General features: G+C 33.8%; 1 protein-coding gene across 9 annotated transcripts in view; it reads right to left on the bottom strand.

Annotated features, from left to right (window-relative positions):
• LOC133616672 (myosin IXB) overlaps positions 1-16,118 on the bottom strand; it is a 302,457-nt gene that overhangs the window by 59,866 nt on the left and 226,473 nt on the right. For all 9 annotated transcript variants that reach the window (XM_061976210.2, XM_061976209.2, XM_061976214.2 and 6 more), the window contains 6 exons: positions 15,416-15,526; positions 14,439-14,564; positions 6,533-6,682; positions 6,072-6,232; positions 2,187-3,140; positions 2,036-2,111 (listed from right to left, as the gene is read on the bottom strand). In XM_061976210.2, the coding sequence (XP_061832194.1) occupies positions 2,036-2,111; positions 2,187-3,140; positions 6,072-6,232; positions 6,533-6,682; positions 14,439-14,564; positions 15,416-15,526 (1,578 nt within the window). The remainder of the gene's footprint in view (positions 1-2,035; positions 2,112-2,186; positions 3,141-6,071; positions 6,233-6,532; positions 6,683-14,438; positions 14,565-15,415; positions 15,527-16,118) is intronic.

Raw genomic sequence — 16,118 nt, 5'->3', positions numbered from 1 at the left:
CTCTCAGTGCCAACTGGGTACTCATGTGTAGACGCAAAGCTCTCAGTGCCAACTGGGTACTCATGTGTAGACTCAAAGCTGTCAGTGCCAACTGGGTACTCATGTGTAGACTCAAAGCTCTCAGTGCCAACTGGGTACTCATGTGTAGACTCAAAGCTCTCAGTGCCAACTGGGTACTCATGTGTAGACTCAAAGCTCTCAGTGCCAACTGGGTACTCATGTGTAGACTCAAAGCTGTCAGTGCCAACTGGGTACTCATGTGTAGACTCAAAGCTCTCAGTGCCAACTGGGTACTCATGTGTAGACTCAAAGTTCTCAGTGCCAACTGGGTACTCATGTGTAGACTCAAATCTCTCAGTGCCAACTGGGTACTTATGTGTAGACTCAAAGCTCTCAGTGCCAACTGGGTACTCATGTGTAGACTCAAAGCTCTCAGTGCCAACTGGGTACTCATGTGTAGACTCAAAGCTGTCAGTGCCAACTGGGTACTCATGTGTAGACTCAAAGCTCTCAGTGCCAACTGGGTACTCATGTGTAGACTCAAAGCTCTCAGTGCCAACTGGGTACTCATGTGTAGACTCAAATCTCTCAGTGCCAACTGGGTACTTATGTGTAGACTCAAAGCTCTCAGTGCCAACTGGGTACTCATGTGTAGACTCAAAGCTCTCAGTGCCAACTGGGTACTCATGTGTAGACTCAAAGCTCTCAGTGCCAACTGGATACTCATGTGTAGACTCAAAGCTCTCAGTGCCCACTGAGTACTCATGTGTAGACTCAAAGCTCTCAGTGCCAACTGGGTACTCATGTGGAGACTCAAAGTTGTCAGTGCCAACTGGGTACTCATGTGTAGACTCAAAGCTCTCAGTGCCTACTGGGTACTCATGTGTAGACTCAAAGCTCTCAGTGCCAACTGGGTACTCATGTGTAGACTCAAAGCTCTCAGTGCCCACTGGGTACTCATGTGTAGACTCAAAGCTCTCAGTGCCAACTGGGTACTCATGTGTAGACTCAAAGCTCTCAGTGCCAAATGGGTACTCATGTGTAGACTCAAAGCTCTCAGTGCCAACTGGGTACTCATGTGTAGACTCAAATCTCTCAGTGCCAACTGGGTACTCATGTGTAGACTCAAAGCTCTCAGTGCCAACTGGGTACTCATGTGTAGACTCAAATCTCTCAGTGCCAACTGGGTACTTATGTGTAGACTCAAAGCTCTCAGTGCCAACTGGGTACTCATGTGTAGACTCAAAGCTCTCAGTGCCAACTGGGTACTCATGTGTAGACTCAAAGCTCTCAGTGCCAACTGGATACTCATGTGTAGACTCAAAGCTCTCAGTGCCCACTGAGTACTCATGTGTAGACTCAAAGCTCTCAGTGCCAACTGGGTACTCATGTGGAGACTCAAAGCTGTCAGTGCCAACTGGGTACTCATGTGTAGACTCAAAGCTCTCAGTGCCTACTGGGTACTCATGTGTAGACTCAAAGCTCTCAGTGCCAACTGGGTACTCATGTGTAGACTCAAAGCTCTCAGTGCCCACTGGGTACTCATGTGTAGACTCAAAGCTCTCAGTGCCAACTGGGTACTCATGTGTAGACTCAAAGCTCTCAGTGCCAAATGGGTACTCATGTGTAGACTCAAAGCTCTCAGTGCCAACTGGGTACTCATGTGTAGACTCAAATCTCTCAGTGCCAACTGGGTACTCATGTGTAGACTCAAAGCTCTCAGTGCCAACTGGGTACTCATGTGTAGACTCAAAGCTCTCAGTGCCTACTGGGTACTCATGTGTAGACTCAAAGCTCTCAGTGCCAACTGGGTACTCATGTGTAGACTCAAAGCTCTCAGTGTCAACTGGGTACTCATGTGTAGACTCAAAGCTCTCAGTGCTAACTGGGTACTCATGTGTAGACTCAAAGCTCTCAGTGCCAACTGGGTACTCATGTGTAGACTCAAAGCCTCGCAACTTTTGCTGCAACTTTCTGAAAAAGTGGAGGACTTGTGGCCCAAAAGGGAGCAAGTGGGTAAGACCGGGGTGAATACCTCTCTGGTTAGGAGCGCAGCAGCACCCTCGGGGCCTGGAGACCACGGGTCCAACGAGGACGAGGTAGTTTGACTCCTGCAAAGAAACAGGAAGTGGCGTGGTCATATTAGCATGTGACAGGAAGTGTGATGTTGGAGAGGCTGTGTGGACCTTGTCTGCTCTCTGATGTCAGCTGGGGGAGAATGTTCCCCGGCGCCCTTCTTCCTCTTGTCCGCCTTCTCCTTGGCCGGCCCGTGGCGGCGCTGCAGGCTGGCGGCGCCGCCGTCCGCCGCGCTCCCGTCGGCGGTTCGCAGCGACAACGTGGTGGGACGTACGGCGGCGGACGACGGCGGGGGACGTTTGGCCTCCTTCCTCCCTCCTTTGTCGTCCTTCACCTTCCAGGCCACGAAGGTGTACTGGTCCAGCTCCTTGCTGTCCGCTCGCTCGAGCGGCGTGGAGATCTGGTCGCCGGCGGGCGCGGAGGAAGACGCCGCTCGCTCCGTCTCTCTCTGGTTGTGCTCCAGACCTCTCCGCCGCCTCTGCTCGCGCTTCTCCTGGCTTCTGGATCCCTGGGCCCTGGTTGGCTTATGGTCCGCCTGGGAGAAATCCTCCTCCTTGCTGAGCCGAGGTCCAGCCTCAGCCAGAGTACCGTTGGTCTCCACACCAGACCTGAGAAGTTCCTCCTCTCCTTCTTGTGCTCGCCATTCCTCCTCCTGCTCCTCCTCCTCTGTGTGGGAGCTTGACGTGGCCTCCCCGTCCTCCTCTCCTGGTTCTGGTCCTGGCAGGTTGCGGTCCAGCATCTCCTCTGTGATCAGTTCTATGTCTGGATCGTCTCTCGTTTGAGGCTCCTTTGCTTTCTTCTCCGCAGCCTGAGCTTCCAGCGCTTTCCTGGCTGCTTCCTCCTCTTCTCTACTCCTCCTCCTGTCCTCCTCCTCTGCTCTCCTTCTTTCCTCTTCTTCCTCCTCCATTCTCCGCCTCCTTTCCTCCTCTTCTTCCTGACGCCTCCTTTCCTCCTCTTCAACCCGCCGCCGCCTTTCCTCTTCTTCTGCCTTCCTCTTCGATTCCTTCTCCTCCTCCTCCTCCTCCTCCTCTTTTTTACGTTTCTCCTCACGCATAGAGTGGCATCTGGAATATAAAAACAAGTAAGTCTTGGTTCAATTACAGCATCTCACACTTTGATTTTAATGTAATACCTCTTTTAAAGGGCAAAAGCTGGCTAAAAAAGTTAGCAGGCTAATGTTAGCATGCTAACAGATTTTGTCAAGTACCAAATCTCATACACACTTTGATTTGAGCAAGCGTTTTCATCTTAATACCTCTTTTAAGGGGCAATAGCTGGCTAAAAAAGTTAGCATGCTAATGTTAGCATGCTAACAGATTTTGTCAAGTACCAAATCCCATACACACTTTGATTTGAGCAAGCATTTTTATCTTAATACCTCTTTTAAGGGGCAATAGCTGGCTAAAAAAGTTAGCATGCTAATGTTAGCATGCTAACAGATTTTGTCAAGTACCAAATCCCATACACACTTTGATTTGAGCAAGCATTTTTATCTTAATACCTCTTTTAAGGGGCAATAGCTGGCTAAAAAAGTTAGCAGGCTAATGTTAGCATGCTAACAGATTTTGTCAAGTACCAAATCCCATACACACTTTGATTTGAGCAAGCGTTTTTATCTTAATACCTCTTTTAAGGGGCAATAGTTGGCTAAAAAAGTTAGCATGCTAATGTTAGCATGCTAACAGATTTAGTCAAGTACCAAATCCCATACACACTTTGATTTGAGCAAGCATTTTTATCTTAATACCTCTTTTAAGGGGCAAAAGCTGGCTAAAAAAGTTAGCATGCTAATGTTAGCATGCTAACAGATTTTGTCAAGTACCAAACCCCATACACACTTTGATTTGAGCAAGCATTTTTATCTTAATACCTCTTTTAAGGGGCAATAGCTGGCTAAAAAAGTTAGCAGGCTAATGTTAGCATGCTAACATATTTTGTCAAGTACCAAATCCCATACACACTTTGATTTGAGCAAGCGTTTTTATCTTAATACCTCTTTTAAGGGGCAAGAGCTGGCTAAAAAAGTTAGCATGCTAATGTTAGCATGCTAACAGATTTTGTCAAGTACCAAATCCCATACACACTTTGATTTGAGCAAGCGTTTTTATCTTAATACCTCTTTTAAGGGGCAATAGCTGGCTAAAAAAGTTAGCAGGCTAATGTTAGCATGCTAACAGATTTTGTCAAGTACCAAATCCCATACACACTTTGATTTGAGCAAGCATTTTTATCTTAATACCTCTTTTAAGGGGCAATAGCTGGCTAAAAAAGTTAGCAGGCTAATGTTAGCATGCTAACAGATTTTGTCAAGTACCAAATCCCATACACACTTTGATTTGAGCAAGCATTTTTATCTTAATACCTCTTTTAAGGGGCAATAGCTGGCTAAAAAAGTTAGCAGGCTAATGTTAGCATGCTAACAGATTTTGTCAAGTACCAAATCCCGTACACACTTTGATTTGAGCAAGCATTTTTATCTTAATACCTCTTTTAAGGGGCAATAGCTGGCTAAAAAAGTTAGCAGGCTAATGTTAGCATGCTAACAGATTTTGTCAAGTACCAAATCCCATACACACTTTGATTTGAGCAAGCATTTTTATCTTAATACCTCTTTTAAGGGGCAATAGCTGGCTAAAAAAGTTAGCATGCTAATGTTAGCATGCTAACAGATTTTGTCAAATACCAAATCCCATACACACTTTGATTTGAGCAAGCATTTTTTATCTTAATACCTCTTCTAAGGGGCAATAGCTGGCTAAAAAAGTTAGCATGCTAATGTTAGCATGCTAACATATATATTTTGTCAAGTACCAAAGCAGGTACACACTTTGATTTAAGCAAGCATTTTTATTTTAATACCTCTTTTAAAGGTCAATAGCACACAAGTAAACACGCTGCGGGGCCGCTTGTATCGCACATGATATCACACACAAGTAAACACGCTGCAGGAGCCACTTGTATCGCACATGATATCACACACAAGTAAACATGCTACGGGACCACTTATACCGCGCATGATATCCCACACAAGTAAACACGCTGCGGGACTGCTTGTATCGCACATGATATCACACACAAGTAAACACGCTGTGGGACTGCTTGTATCGCACATGATATCACACACAAGTAAACACACTGCAGGACCTCTTGTATCGCACATGATATCACACACAAGTAAACACGCTGCGGGGCCGCTTGTATCGCACATGATATCACACACAAGTAAACACGCTGCAGGACCTCTTGTATTGCACATGATAACACACACAAGTAAACACGTTGCGGGATTGCTTGTATCGCACATGATATCATACAAGTAAATACGCTGCGGGACCTCTTGTATCGCACATGATATCACACACAAGTAAACACGCTGTGGGACCGCTTGTATCGCACATGATATCAAACACAAGTAAACACGCTGCAGGACCGCTTGCATCGCACATGATATCACACACAAGTAAACACGCTGCAAGACCTCTTGTATCGCACATGATATCACACACAAGTAAACACGCTGCAAGACCTCTTGTATCGCACATGATATCACACACAAGTAAACACACTGCAGGACCGCTTGCATCGCACATGATATCACACATTACATCACACACAAGTAAACACGCTGCGGGACCGCTTGTATCGCACATGATTTCACACACACAAATAAACACGCTGCAGGACCTCTTGCATCGCACATGATATCACACACAAGTAAACACGCTGCAGGACCTCTTGTATCGCACATGATATCACACACAAGTAAACACGCTGCAGGACCGCTTGTATCGCACATGATATCACACACAAGTAAACACGCTGCAGGACTGCTTGTATCGCACATGATATCACACACAAGTAAACACGCTGCAGGACCTCTTGTATCGCACATGATATCACACACAAGTAAACACGCTGCAGGACCGCTTGTATCGAAGCACTCATTTTGGACAGTTGCGATCCAAGTGTATATAATGTGATACTAGTTGTGATACCTCCTCCGTGCCGAGTGGCCTCTGACCAGCGCCTGGATCTTGGTGGCTCCTTGTCTCTGGCGACTCAGCATCCCTCTCTGGCGGTGGCCCCTCCACACGGCCTGGATGAGAGTGGCAGCACGTCGCCTCCTCTCCTGCTGGCAGTATGTGTGCCAACAGTGCTGTGGGAACACAAACACCCAGAGTGGGATTAGACAACACCTCCTCTCCTGCTGGCAGTATGTGTGCCAACAGCGCTGTGGGAACACAAACACCCAGAGTGGGATTAGACAACACCTCCTCTCCTGCTGGCAGTATGTGTGCCAACAGTGCTGTGGGAACACAAACACCCAGAGTGGGATTAGACAACACCTCCTCTCCTGCTGGCAGTATGTGTGCCAACAGCGCTGTGGGAACACAAACACCCAGAGTGGGATTGATTAGACAACACCAGGTCAGGCCTGAATGGACGTGGATTGTACCTGGATGACCACGGCCGCTCGTCTCATGTCCAGGAAGTCTTTCCTCTGCAGGCGGGCCTTGAACCAGCGCTGCAGGAAGAGGATCTTGGCCATGACGTCTTTGTGCAGAGTGTCCTGCAGCTGCTGGCGCTCCAGCTCTTTGAGGAACACCTGAGCAGGTGACACACCTTCAATTACAACTAACTTCATTTGCCTCTTTATTACAACTAAGAGTCTTTAAGTCACGGAATTCTTTCAATTTTGTGAACTCCTTTTTTTAATTTTTTTTTTAACATCAAATCATGCCAAAAATTTGTTGAAAAAAATTGTTAGCAAAATGCGCGTTTAAATATTCAGTGCATAAAAAATTAAGTGTATAAAAATTTAGTTACATGAAAATTCAGTCTATAAAAATTCAGTTTATAACAAAATTCAGTGTATAAAAATTCGGTGTGTAAAAGTTCACTGTATGAAAAAATTAAGTGTATAAAAACTTCAGTGTTTAAAAATTCAGTGTATGAAAATTAAATGTATACAAATTTAGATACATGAAAATTCAGTGTATAAAAATTCAGTTTATAAATAAAAAAAATTCAGTTTATAAAAAAAATTCTGTGTATAAAAATACAATTTATAACAAAATTCAGTGTATAAAAATTCAGTTTATAACAAAATTCAGTGTATAAAAATTTGGTGTGTAAAAGTTCACTGTATGAAAAAATTAAGTGTATAAAAACTTCAGTGTTTAAAAATTCACTGTATGAAAATTAAATGTATAAAAATTTAGATACATGAAAATTCAGTGTATAAAAATTCAGTTTATAAAAAAAAAAATTCAGTTTATAAAAAAAATTCAGTGTATAAAAATACAGTTTATAACAAAATTCAGTGTATAAAAATTTGGTGTGTAAAAGTTCACTGTATGAAAAAATTAAGTGTATAAAAACTTCAGTGTTTAAAAATTCAGTGTATGAAAATTAAATGTATAAAAATTTAGATACCGTACATGAAAATTCAGTGTATACAAAAATTAAGTGTATAAAAATTCAGTTTCTAACAAAATTCAGTTTTTAACAAAATTCAGTGTATAAAAATTCAGTTTATAACAAAATTCAATGTATAAAAATTCAGTTTATAACAAAATTCAGTGTATAAAAATTCGGTGTGTAAAAGTTCACTGTATGAAAAAATTAAGTGTATCAAAAATTCAGTGTTTAAAAATTAAATGTATAAAAATTTAGGTACATGAAAATTCAGTGTATAAAAATTTGGTGTGTAAAAGTATGAAAAAATTACGTGTATCAAAAATTAAATGTATAAAAATTTAATGTATAAAAATTTAAGTACATGAAAATTCAGTGTATACAAAAAATAAGTGTATAAAAATTCAGTTTATAACAAAATTCAGTGTATAAAAATTCAGTTTCTAACAAAATTCAGTGTATAAAAATTCGGTGTGTAAAAGTTCACTGTATGAAAAAATTAAGTGTATCAAAAATTCAGTGTTTAAAAATTAAATGTATAAAAATTTAGGTACATGAAAATTCAGTGTATAAAAATTTGGTGTGTAAAAGTATGAAAAAATTACGTGTATCAAAAATTAAATGTATAAAAATTTAATGTATAAAAATTTAAGTACATGAAAATTCAGTGTATACAAAAAATAAGTGTATAAAAATTCAGTTTATAACAAAATTCAGTGTATAAAAATTCAGTTTATAACAAAATTCAGTGTATAAAAATTCAGTGTGTAAAAGTTCACTGTATGAAAAAATTAAGTGTATCAAAAATTCAGTGTTTAAAAATTAAATGTATAAAAATGTAGGTACATGAAAATTCAGTGTATAAAAATTCAGTGTATACAAAAATTCAGTGTACAAAAATTCAGTTTATAACAAAATTCAGTGTATAAAAATTTGGTGTGTAAAAGTTCACTGTATGAAAAAATTACGTGTATCAAAAATTAAATGTATAAAAATTTAAGTACATGAAAATTTAGTGTATACAAAAAATAAGTGTATAAAAATGCAGTTTATAACAAAATTCAGTGTATAAAAATTCCGTTTATAACAAAATTCAGTGTATAAAAATTCGGTGTGTAAAAGTTCACTGTATGAAAAAATTAAGTGTATAAAAAATTCAGTGTTTAAAAATTCAGTGTATGAAAATTAAATGTATACAAATTTAGGTACATGAAAATTCAGTGTATTCAAAAATTAAGTGTATAAAAATTCAGTTTTTAACAAAATTCAATTTATAACAAAATTCAGTGTATAAAAATTCGGTGTGTAAAAGTTCGCTGTATGAAAAAATTACGTGTATCAAAAATTAAATGTATAAAAATTTAAGTACATGAAAATTCAGTGTATACAAAAAATAAGTGTATAAAAATTCAGTTTATAACAAAATTCAGTGTATAAAAATTCAGTTTATAACCAAATTCAGTGTATAAAAATTCAGTTTATAACAAAATTCAGTGTATAAAAATTCGGTGTGTAAAAGTTCACTGTATGAAAAAATTAAGTGTATCAAAAATTCAGTGTTTAAAAATTCAGTGTATGAAAATTAAATGTATACAAATTTATGTACATGAAAATTCAGTGTATACAAAAATTAAGTGTATAAAAATTCAGTTTCTAACAAAATTCAGTTTATAACAAAATTCAGTGTATAAAAATTCGGTGTGTAAAAGTTCACTGTATGAAAAAATTACGTGAATCAAAAATTAAATGTATAAAAGTTTAAGTACATGAAAATTCAGTGTATACAAAAAATAAGTGTATAAAAATTCAGTTTATAACAAAATTCAGTGTATAAAAATTCAGTTTATAACAAAATTCAGTGTATAAAAATTCAGTTTATAACAAAAATAAGTGTATAAAAATTCAGTTTATAACAACATTCAGTGTATAAAAATTCGGTGTGTAAAAGTTCACTGTATGAAAAAATTAAGTGTATAAAAACTTCAGTGTTTAAAAATTCAGTGTATGAAAATTAAATGTATAAAAATTTAGATACATGAAAATTCAGTGTATAAAAATTCAGTTTATATAAAAAAAATTCAGTTTATAAAAAAAATTCTGTGTATAAAAATACAATTTATAACAAAATTCAGTGTATAAAAATTCAGTTTATAACAAAATTCAGTGTATAAAAATTCGGTGTGTAAAAGTTCACTGTATGAAAAAATTAAGTGTATAAACAAATTCAGTGTTTAAAAATGTAAGCACATGAAAATTCAGTGTATAAAAATTAAATGTATAAAAAATGTTGTTACATGAACATTCAGTGTATAAAAATTCAGTGTATACAAAAATTCAGTGTATAAAAATTTAGTTCATAACAAAATTCAGTGTATAAAAATTCGGTTTATAACAAAATTCAGTGTATAAAAATTCGGTGTGTAAAAGTACACAGTATGGAAAAATTAAGTGTATCAAAAATTCAGTGTTTAAAAATTCAGTGTTTAAAAATTAAATGTATAAAAATGTAGGTACATGAAAATTCAGTGTTTAAAAATTCAGTGTATACAAAAAATAAGTGTATAAAAATTCAGTTTATAACAAAATTCAGTGTATAAAAATTCAGTTTATAACAAAATTCAGTGTATAAAAATTCAGTTTATAACAAAATTCAGTGTATAAAAATTCAGTTTATAACAAAATTCAGTGTATAAAAATTCGGTGTGTAAAAGTTCACTGTATGAAAAAATTAAGTGTATCAAAAATTCAGTGTTTAAAAATTCAGTGTATGAAAATTAAATGTATACACATTTATGTACATGAAAATTCAGTGTATACAAAAATTAAGTGTATAAAAATTCAGTTTATAACAAAATTCAGTGTATAAAAATTCAGTTTATAACAAAATTCAGTGTATAAAAATTCAGTTTATAACAAAATTCAGTGTATAAAAATTCAGTTTATAACAAAATTCAGTGTATAAAAATTCAGTTTATAACAAAATTCAGTGTATAAAAATTCGGTGTGTAAAAGTACACTGTATGGAAAAATTAAGTGTATCAAAAATTCAGTGTTTAAAAATTAAATGTATAAAAATGTAGGTACATGAAAATTCAGTGTTTAAAAATTCAGTGTATACAAAAAATAAGTGTATAAAAATTCAGTTTATAACAAAATTCAGTGTATAAAAATTCAGTTTATAACAAAATTCAGTGTATAAAAATTCAGTTTATAACAAAATTCAGTGTATAAAAATTCAGTTTATAACAAAATTCAGTGTATAAAAATTCGGTGTGTAAAAGTACACTGTATGGAAAAATTAAGTGTATCAAAAATTCAGTGTTTAAAAATTAAATGTATAAAAATGTAGGTACATGAAAATTCAGTGTTTAAAAATTCAGTGTATACAAAAAATAAGTGTATAAAAATTTCAGTTTATAACAAAATTCAGTGTATAAAAATTCAGTTTATAACAAAATTCAGTGTATAAAAATTTGGTGTGTAAAAGTTCACTGTATGAAAAAATTACGTGAATCAAAAATTAAATGTATAAAAGTTTAAGTACATGAAAATTCAGTGTATACAAAAAATAAGTGTATAAAAATTCAGTTTATAACAAAATTCAGTGTATAAAAATTCAGTTTATAACAAAATTCAGTGTATAAAAATTCAGTTTATAACAAAATTCAGTGTATAAAAATTCAGTTTATAACAAAATTCAGTGTATAAAAATTCAGTTTATAACAAAATTCAGTGTATAAAAATTCAGTTTATAACAAAATTCAGTGTATAAAAATTCAGTTTATAACAAAATTCAGTGTATAAAAATTTGGTGTGTAAAAGTTCACTGTATGAAAAAATTACGTGAATCAAAAATTAAATGTATAAAAGTTTAAGTACATGAAAATTCAGTGTATACAAAAAATAAGTGTATAAAAATTCAGTTTATAACAAAATTCAGTGTATAAAAATTCAGTTTATAACAAAATTCAGTGTATAAAAATTCAGTTTATAACAAAATTCAGTGTATAAAAATTCAGTTTATAACAAAATTCAGTGTATAAAAATTCAGTTTATAACAAAATTCAGTGTATAAAAATTCAGTTTATAACAAAATTCAGTGTATAAAAATTTGGTGTGTAAAAGTTCACTGTATGAAAAAATTACGTGAATCAAAAATTAAATGTATAAAAGTTTAAGTACATGAAAATTCAGTGTATACAAAAAATAAGTGTATAAAAATTCAGTTTATAACAAAATTCAGTGTATAAAAATTCAGTTTATAACAAAATTCAGTGTATAAAAATTCAGTTTATAACAAAATTCAGTGTATAAAAATTCAGTTTATAACAAAATTCAGTGTATAAAAATTCAGTTTATAACAAAATTCAGTGTATAAAAATTCAGTTTATAACAAAATTCAGTGTATAAAAATTCAGTTTATAACAAAATTCAGTGTATAAAAATTCGGTGTGTAAAAGTTCACTGTATAAAAAAATTAAGTGTATCAAAAATTCAGTGTTTAAAAATTAAATGTATAAAAATGTAGGTACATGAAAATTCAGTGTATAAAAATTCAGTGTATACAAAAATTCAGTGTACAAAAATTCAGTTTATAACAAAATTCAGTGTATAAAAATTCAGTTCATAACAAAATTCAGTGTATAAAAATTCGGTGTGTAAAAGTTCACTGTATGAAAAAATTACGTGTATCAAAAATTAAATGTATAAAAATTTAAGTACATGAAAATTCAGGGTATACAAAAAATAAGTGTATAAAAATTAAGTTTATAACCAAATTCAGTGTATAAAAATTCGGTGTGTAAAAGTTCACTGTATGAAAAAAATTAAGTGTATAAAAAATTCAGTGTTTAAAAATTCAGTAAATGAAAATTAAATTTATAAAAATTTAGGTACATGAAAATTCAGTGTATAAAAATTCAGTTTATAAAAAAAATTCAGTGTATAAAAATTCAGTTTATAACAAGATTCAGTGTATAAAAATTTGTTGTGTAAAAGTTCGCTGTATGATTAAATTAAGTGTATAAATAATTCAGCTTTTAAAAATTCAGTGTATGAAAATTAAATGTATAAAAATGTAGGAACATGAAAATTCAGTGTATAAAAATTCAGTGTATACAAAAATTCAGTGTATAAACATTCAGTTTATAACAAAATTCAGTGTATAAAAATTCGGTGTGTAAAAGTTCACTGTATGAAAAAATTAAGTGTATCAAAAATTCAGTGTTTAAAAATTCAGTGTATGAAAATTAAATGTATAAAAATTTAGATACGTGAAAATTCAGTGTATAAAAATTCAGTGTATGAAAATTAAATGTTTAAAAATGTAAGCACATGAAAATTCAGTGTATAAAAAATGTAGTTACATGAACATTCAGTGTATAAAAATTCAGTGTATACAACAATTCAGTGTATAAAAATTCAGTTTATAACAAAATTCAGTGTATAAAAATTCAGTTCATAACAAAATTCAGTGTATAAAAATTCGGTGTGTAAAAGTTCACTGTATAAAAAAAATTAAGTGTATAAAAAATTCAGTGTTTAAAAATTCAGTAAATGAAAATTAAATGTATAAAAATTTAGGTACATGAAAATTCAGTGTATAAAAATTCAGTTTATAAAAAAAATTCAGTGTATAACAAGATTCAGTGTATAAAAATTTGTTGTGTAAAAGTTCGCTGTATGATTAAATTAAGTGTATAAATAATTCAGCGTTTAAAAATTCAGTGTATGAAAATTTAATTTATAAAAATTTAAGTACATGAAAATTCAGTGTATAAAAATTCAGTGTATACAAAAATTCAGTGTATAAAAATTCGGTGTGTAAAAGTTCACTGTGTAAAAAAAATTAAGTGTATAAAAAATTCAGTGTTTAAAAATTCAGTAAATGAAAATTAAATGTATAAAAATTTAGGTACATGAAAATTCAGTGTATAAAAATTCAGTTGAAAAAAAAATTCAGTGTATAAAAATTCAGTTTATAACAAGATTCAGTGTATAAAAATTTGTTGTGTAAAAGTTCGCTGTATGATTAAATTAAGTGTATAAATAATTCAGCGTTTAAAAATTCAGTGTATGAAAATTAAATGTATAAAAATTTAGGTACATGAAAATTCAGTGTATAAAAATTCAGTGTATACAAAAATTCAGTGTATAAAAATTCAGTGTATACAAAAATTCAGTGTATAAACATTCAGTTTATAACAAAATTCGGTGTGTAAAAATTCTGTGTGTAAAAGTTTACTGTATGAAAAAATTAAGTGTATAAAAAAATTCAGTGTTTAAAAATTCAGTGTATGAAAATTAAATGTTTAAAAATTTAAGTACATGAAAATTCAGTGTATAAAAATTCGGTGTGTAAAAGTTCACTATATGAAAAAATTAAGTGTATAAAAAATTCAGTGTTTAAAAATTCAGTGTATGAAAATTATGTATAACATGAAAATTCAGTGTATACAAAAATTAAGTGTATAAAACTTCGGTGTATAAAAATTAAGTGTATGTAATCATGATTGTTTTTATGATGATTTAATTGTATGATTTGAATTTGAAATATGATTGTTTTATGGTGATTTTATTTTTTGATTTAAATTTGAAGTATGATTGTTTTATGATGATTTTTCTCAATAATTTTGATTTCAAATATGATCGTTTTATGATGATTTTATGACCTTAGTGGTTTTTATGATGATTTTATTTTATGATTTTAATCTCAAATATGATTGTTTTATGATGATTTTATTTTAAATTTGAATTATGATTGTTTTTATGATGAATTTTTTGTTGTTATTAGTGTCAATATTGCACCATTTTCTCATTCCATTACACATTTGCTCTTTAATTCCACTTTTTAATAGTACTTTGTGATACTATTTTCAAAAAGTGTCTTTAAAAAGCGAACTGCGTGCTTTCAATGTAGGAGAAAGACGGACTGAGAGGCTGACCTTAGTTTTGCCTATCTGGTACGTCGTGGGGTCAAAGGCCAACTTCTTGTCCAGCAAGGCCGAGATGTCCTCCTTGGAGGCGGTGGAGTTCTTTGGCAGCAAGACCCTGAAATGCTCCAAGAATTCCTGCACATGCGACAAGACAAGCCACTGAAATGTTGCTGAAATAACAGAAAAATAATCAAAACTTAACATTACGTGCACGAATGATTGAAAATAAAATATAGGTTTTTTTTTGCTCACATGGTTTTCCTCCATTAGTGTTTTTGTATTTGTGGTTTCTGATCGCGTATGGTTTTAGTAAAGTGGCCCCTGCATTGTCAGAATAATTGTATATAAAGTTATCGCACAACTTGTTTTCTATGAGTTCAGGTTGCCCTGCGTGAAGACCGTTTGCCGGGGTTACTATCCACCGGTGCTTACAAAGCGGTCTTTCATCTTATCAAGCAAAAGGCGTACAGCTTGTAAAACTCCACTGTGTGCGATGGAATGCGCCGTAGAGGTGTCGGTTTCTCAGATCTTGGACAGCCGAAATTTACGAGCAGAGAGGGGGCAAACCTGACACCGCTCCAAGCACCGTTTGTTTGAACTGTTTATGACCCAGTGCAGCTGCTGTATAATGAGACCCCTCCCGTGGAACTCTTTCCTCAGAGCGTGGGGCGACATTGTACGAGGGCGCAGGTCCACACGCTCTCCTCATGAGCTAAATTGAATCCTGTGTGTTTGATTCCTTGCTTCTTGTCTTGTTTAACAGATAGTTCGGTGTTCGGCCCTTGCTTGAAAAAAGTGTGGTCAACTCTGCACTGAAACAAAATCAACTTGGAGAATTTTGCCATCTGATGCGGTAGAACGGCGGTTATGTTCTGCATCCTCTTTCAGTATGAAGCCTAGTTTGCACTAAACAGGAAGTCAGTTTCTAACACTGTAGTTGTGTTGACAAGGTTGAGTTGCTGACTCCAAGGAGGAATCCACGGTACCTGGAATGTGTATTTGGCTCCGTAGCCAGACCTCCGGATTCGAACGGTTTCCAGCATCCCCGTGTAGCGCAGCTGCTGCAGCACCAAGGTCTGGTCCAGGAACATCTCCTTCTGCACACAAGCAGGAACACATACGCCATGGTCTTCAGGTAGTCCGGGTGAACTTTTAAGTGAACTACGTGCAGCGCTTCGAGATTATTTTCTGTTATAAGTACACCTCTGCATAACATTATTTACATGAAAGAAAAAGAAATATAGATCAAATTACAAGACAATAAATGACTAATCATATTTTTTAGTCTGTAACAAAGATTTAAAGTGCATCAATTTGACTGAAAAAAAAACCCAATTACTTTTTAATTGTGTATGACAACTGAAAGTATTTTATCAAAACTTTTAGATTTAAATTTTAATTGTGATAGTTTTTTGTGATGATTTAAGTGTATGATTTTAATCTGAAATATGGTTGTTTTATGATTTTATGTCATGATTTTAATTTAAATTATGATTGTTTTACGATGATTATATTTTATAATTCAACATTTAAATATGATAGTTTCATGATGATTTTAATTTGAATTATGATTGTAATAATGATAATTTTATTTTGGGATTTCAATCTGAATTATGATTGCTTTATGATGATTCTATTTTATGATTTTAATTTGAAATATGATAGTTTTATGACGATTTTATTTCATGA

Source organism: Nerophis lumbriciformis, linkage group LG14, assembly GCF_033978685.3.
Source record: "Nerophis lumbriciformis linkage group LG14, RoL_Nlum_v2.1, whole genome shotgun sequence".
NCBI classification, from domain to species: domain Eukaryota; kingdom Metazoa; phylum Chordata; class Actinopteri; order Syngnathiformes; family Syngnathidae; genus Nerophis; species Nerophis lumbriciformis.
The sequence above is the reverse complement of the archived record's forward strand: the minus strand, read 5'-3'. Positions and strand labels throughout refer to the sequence as shown.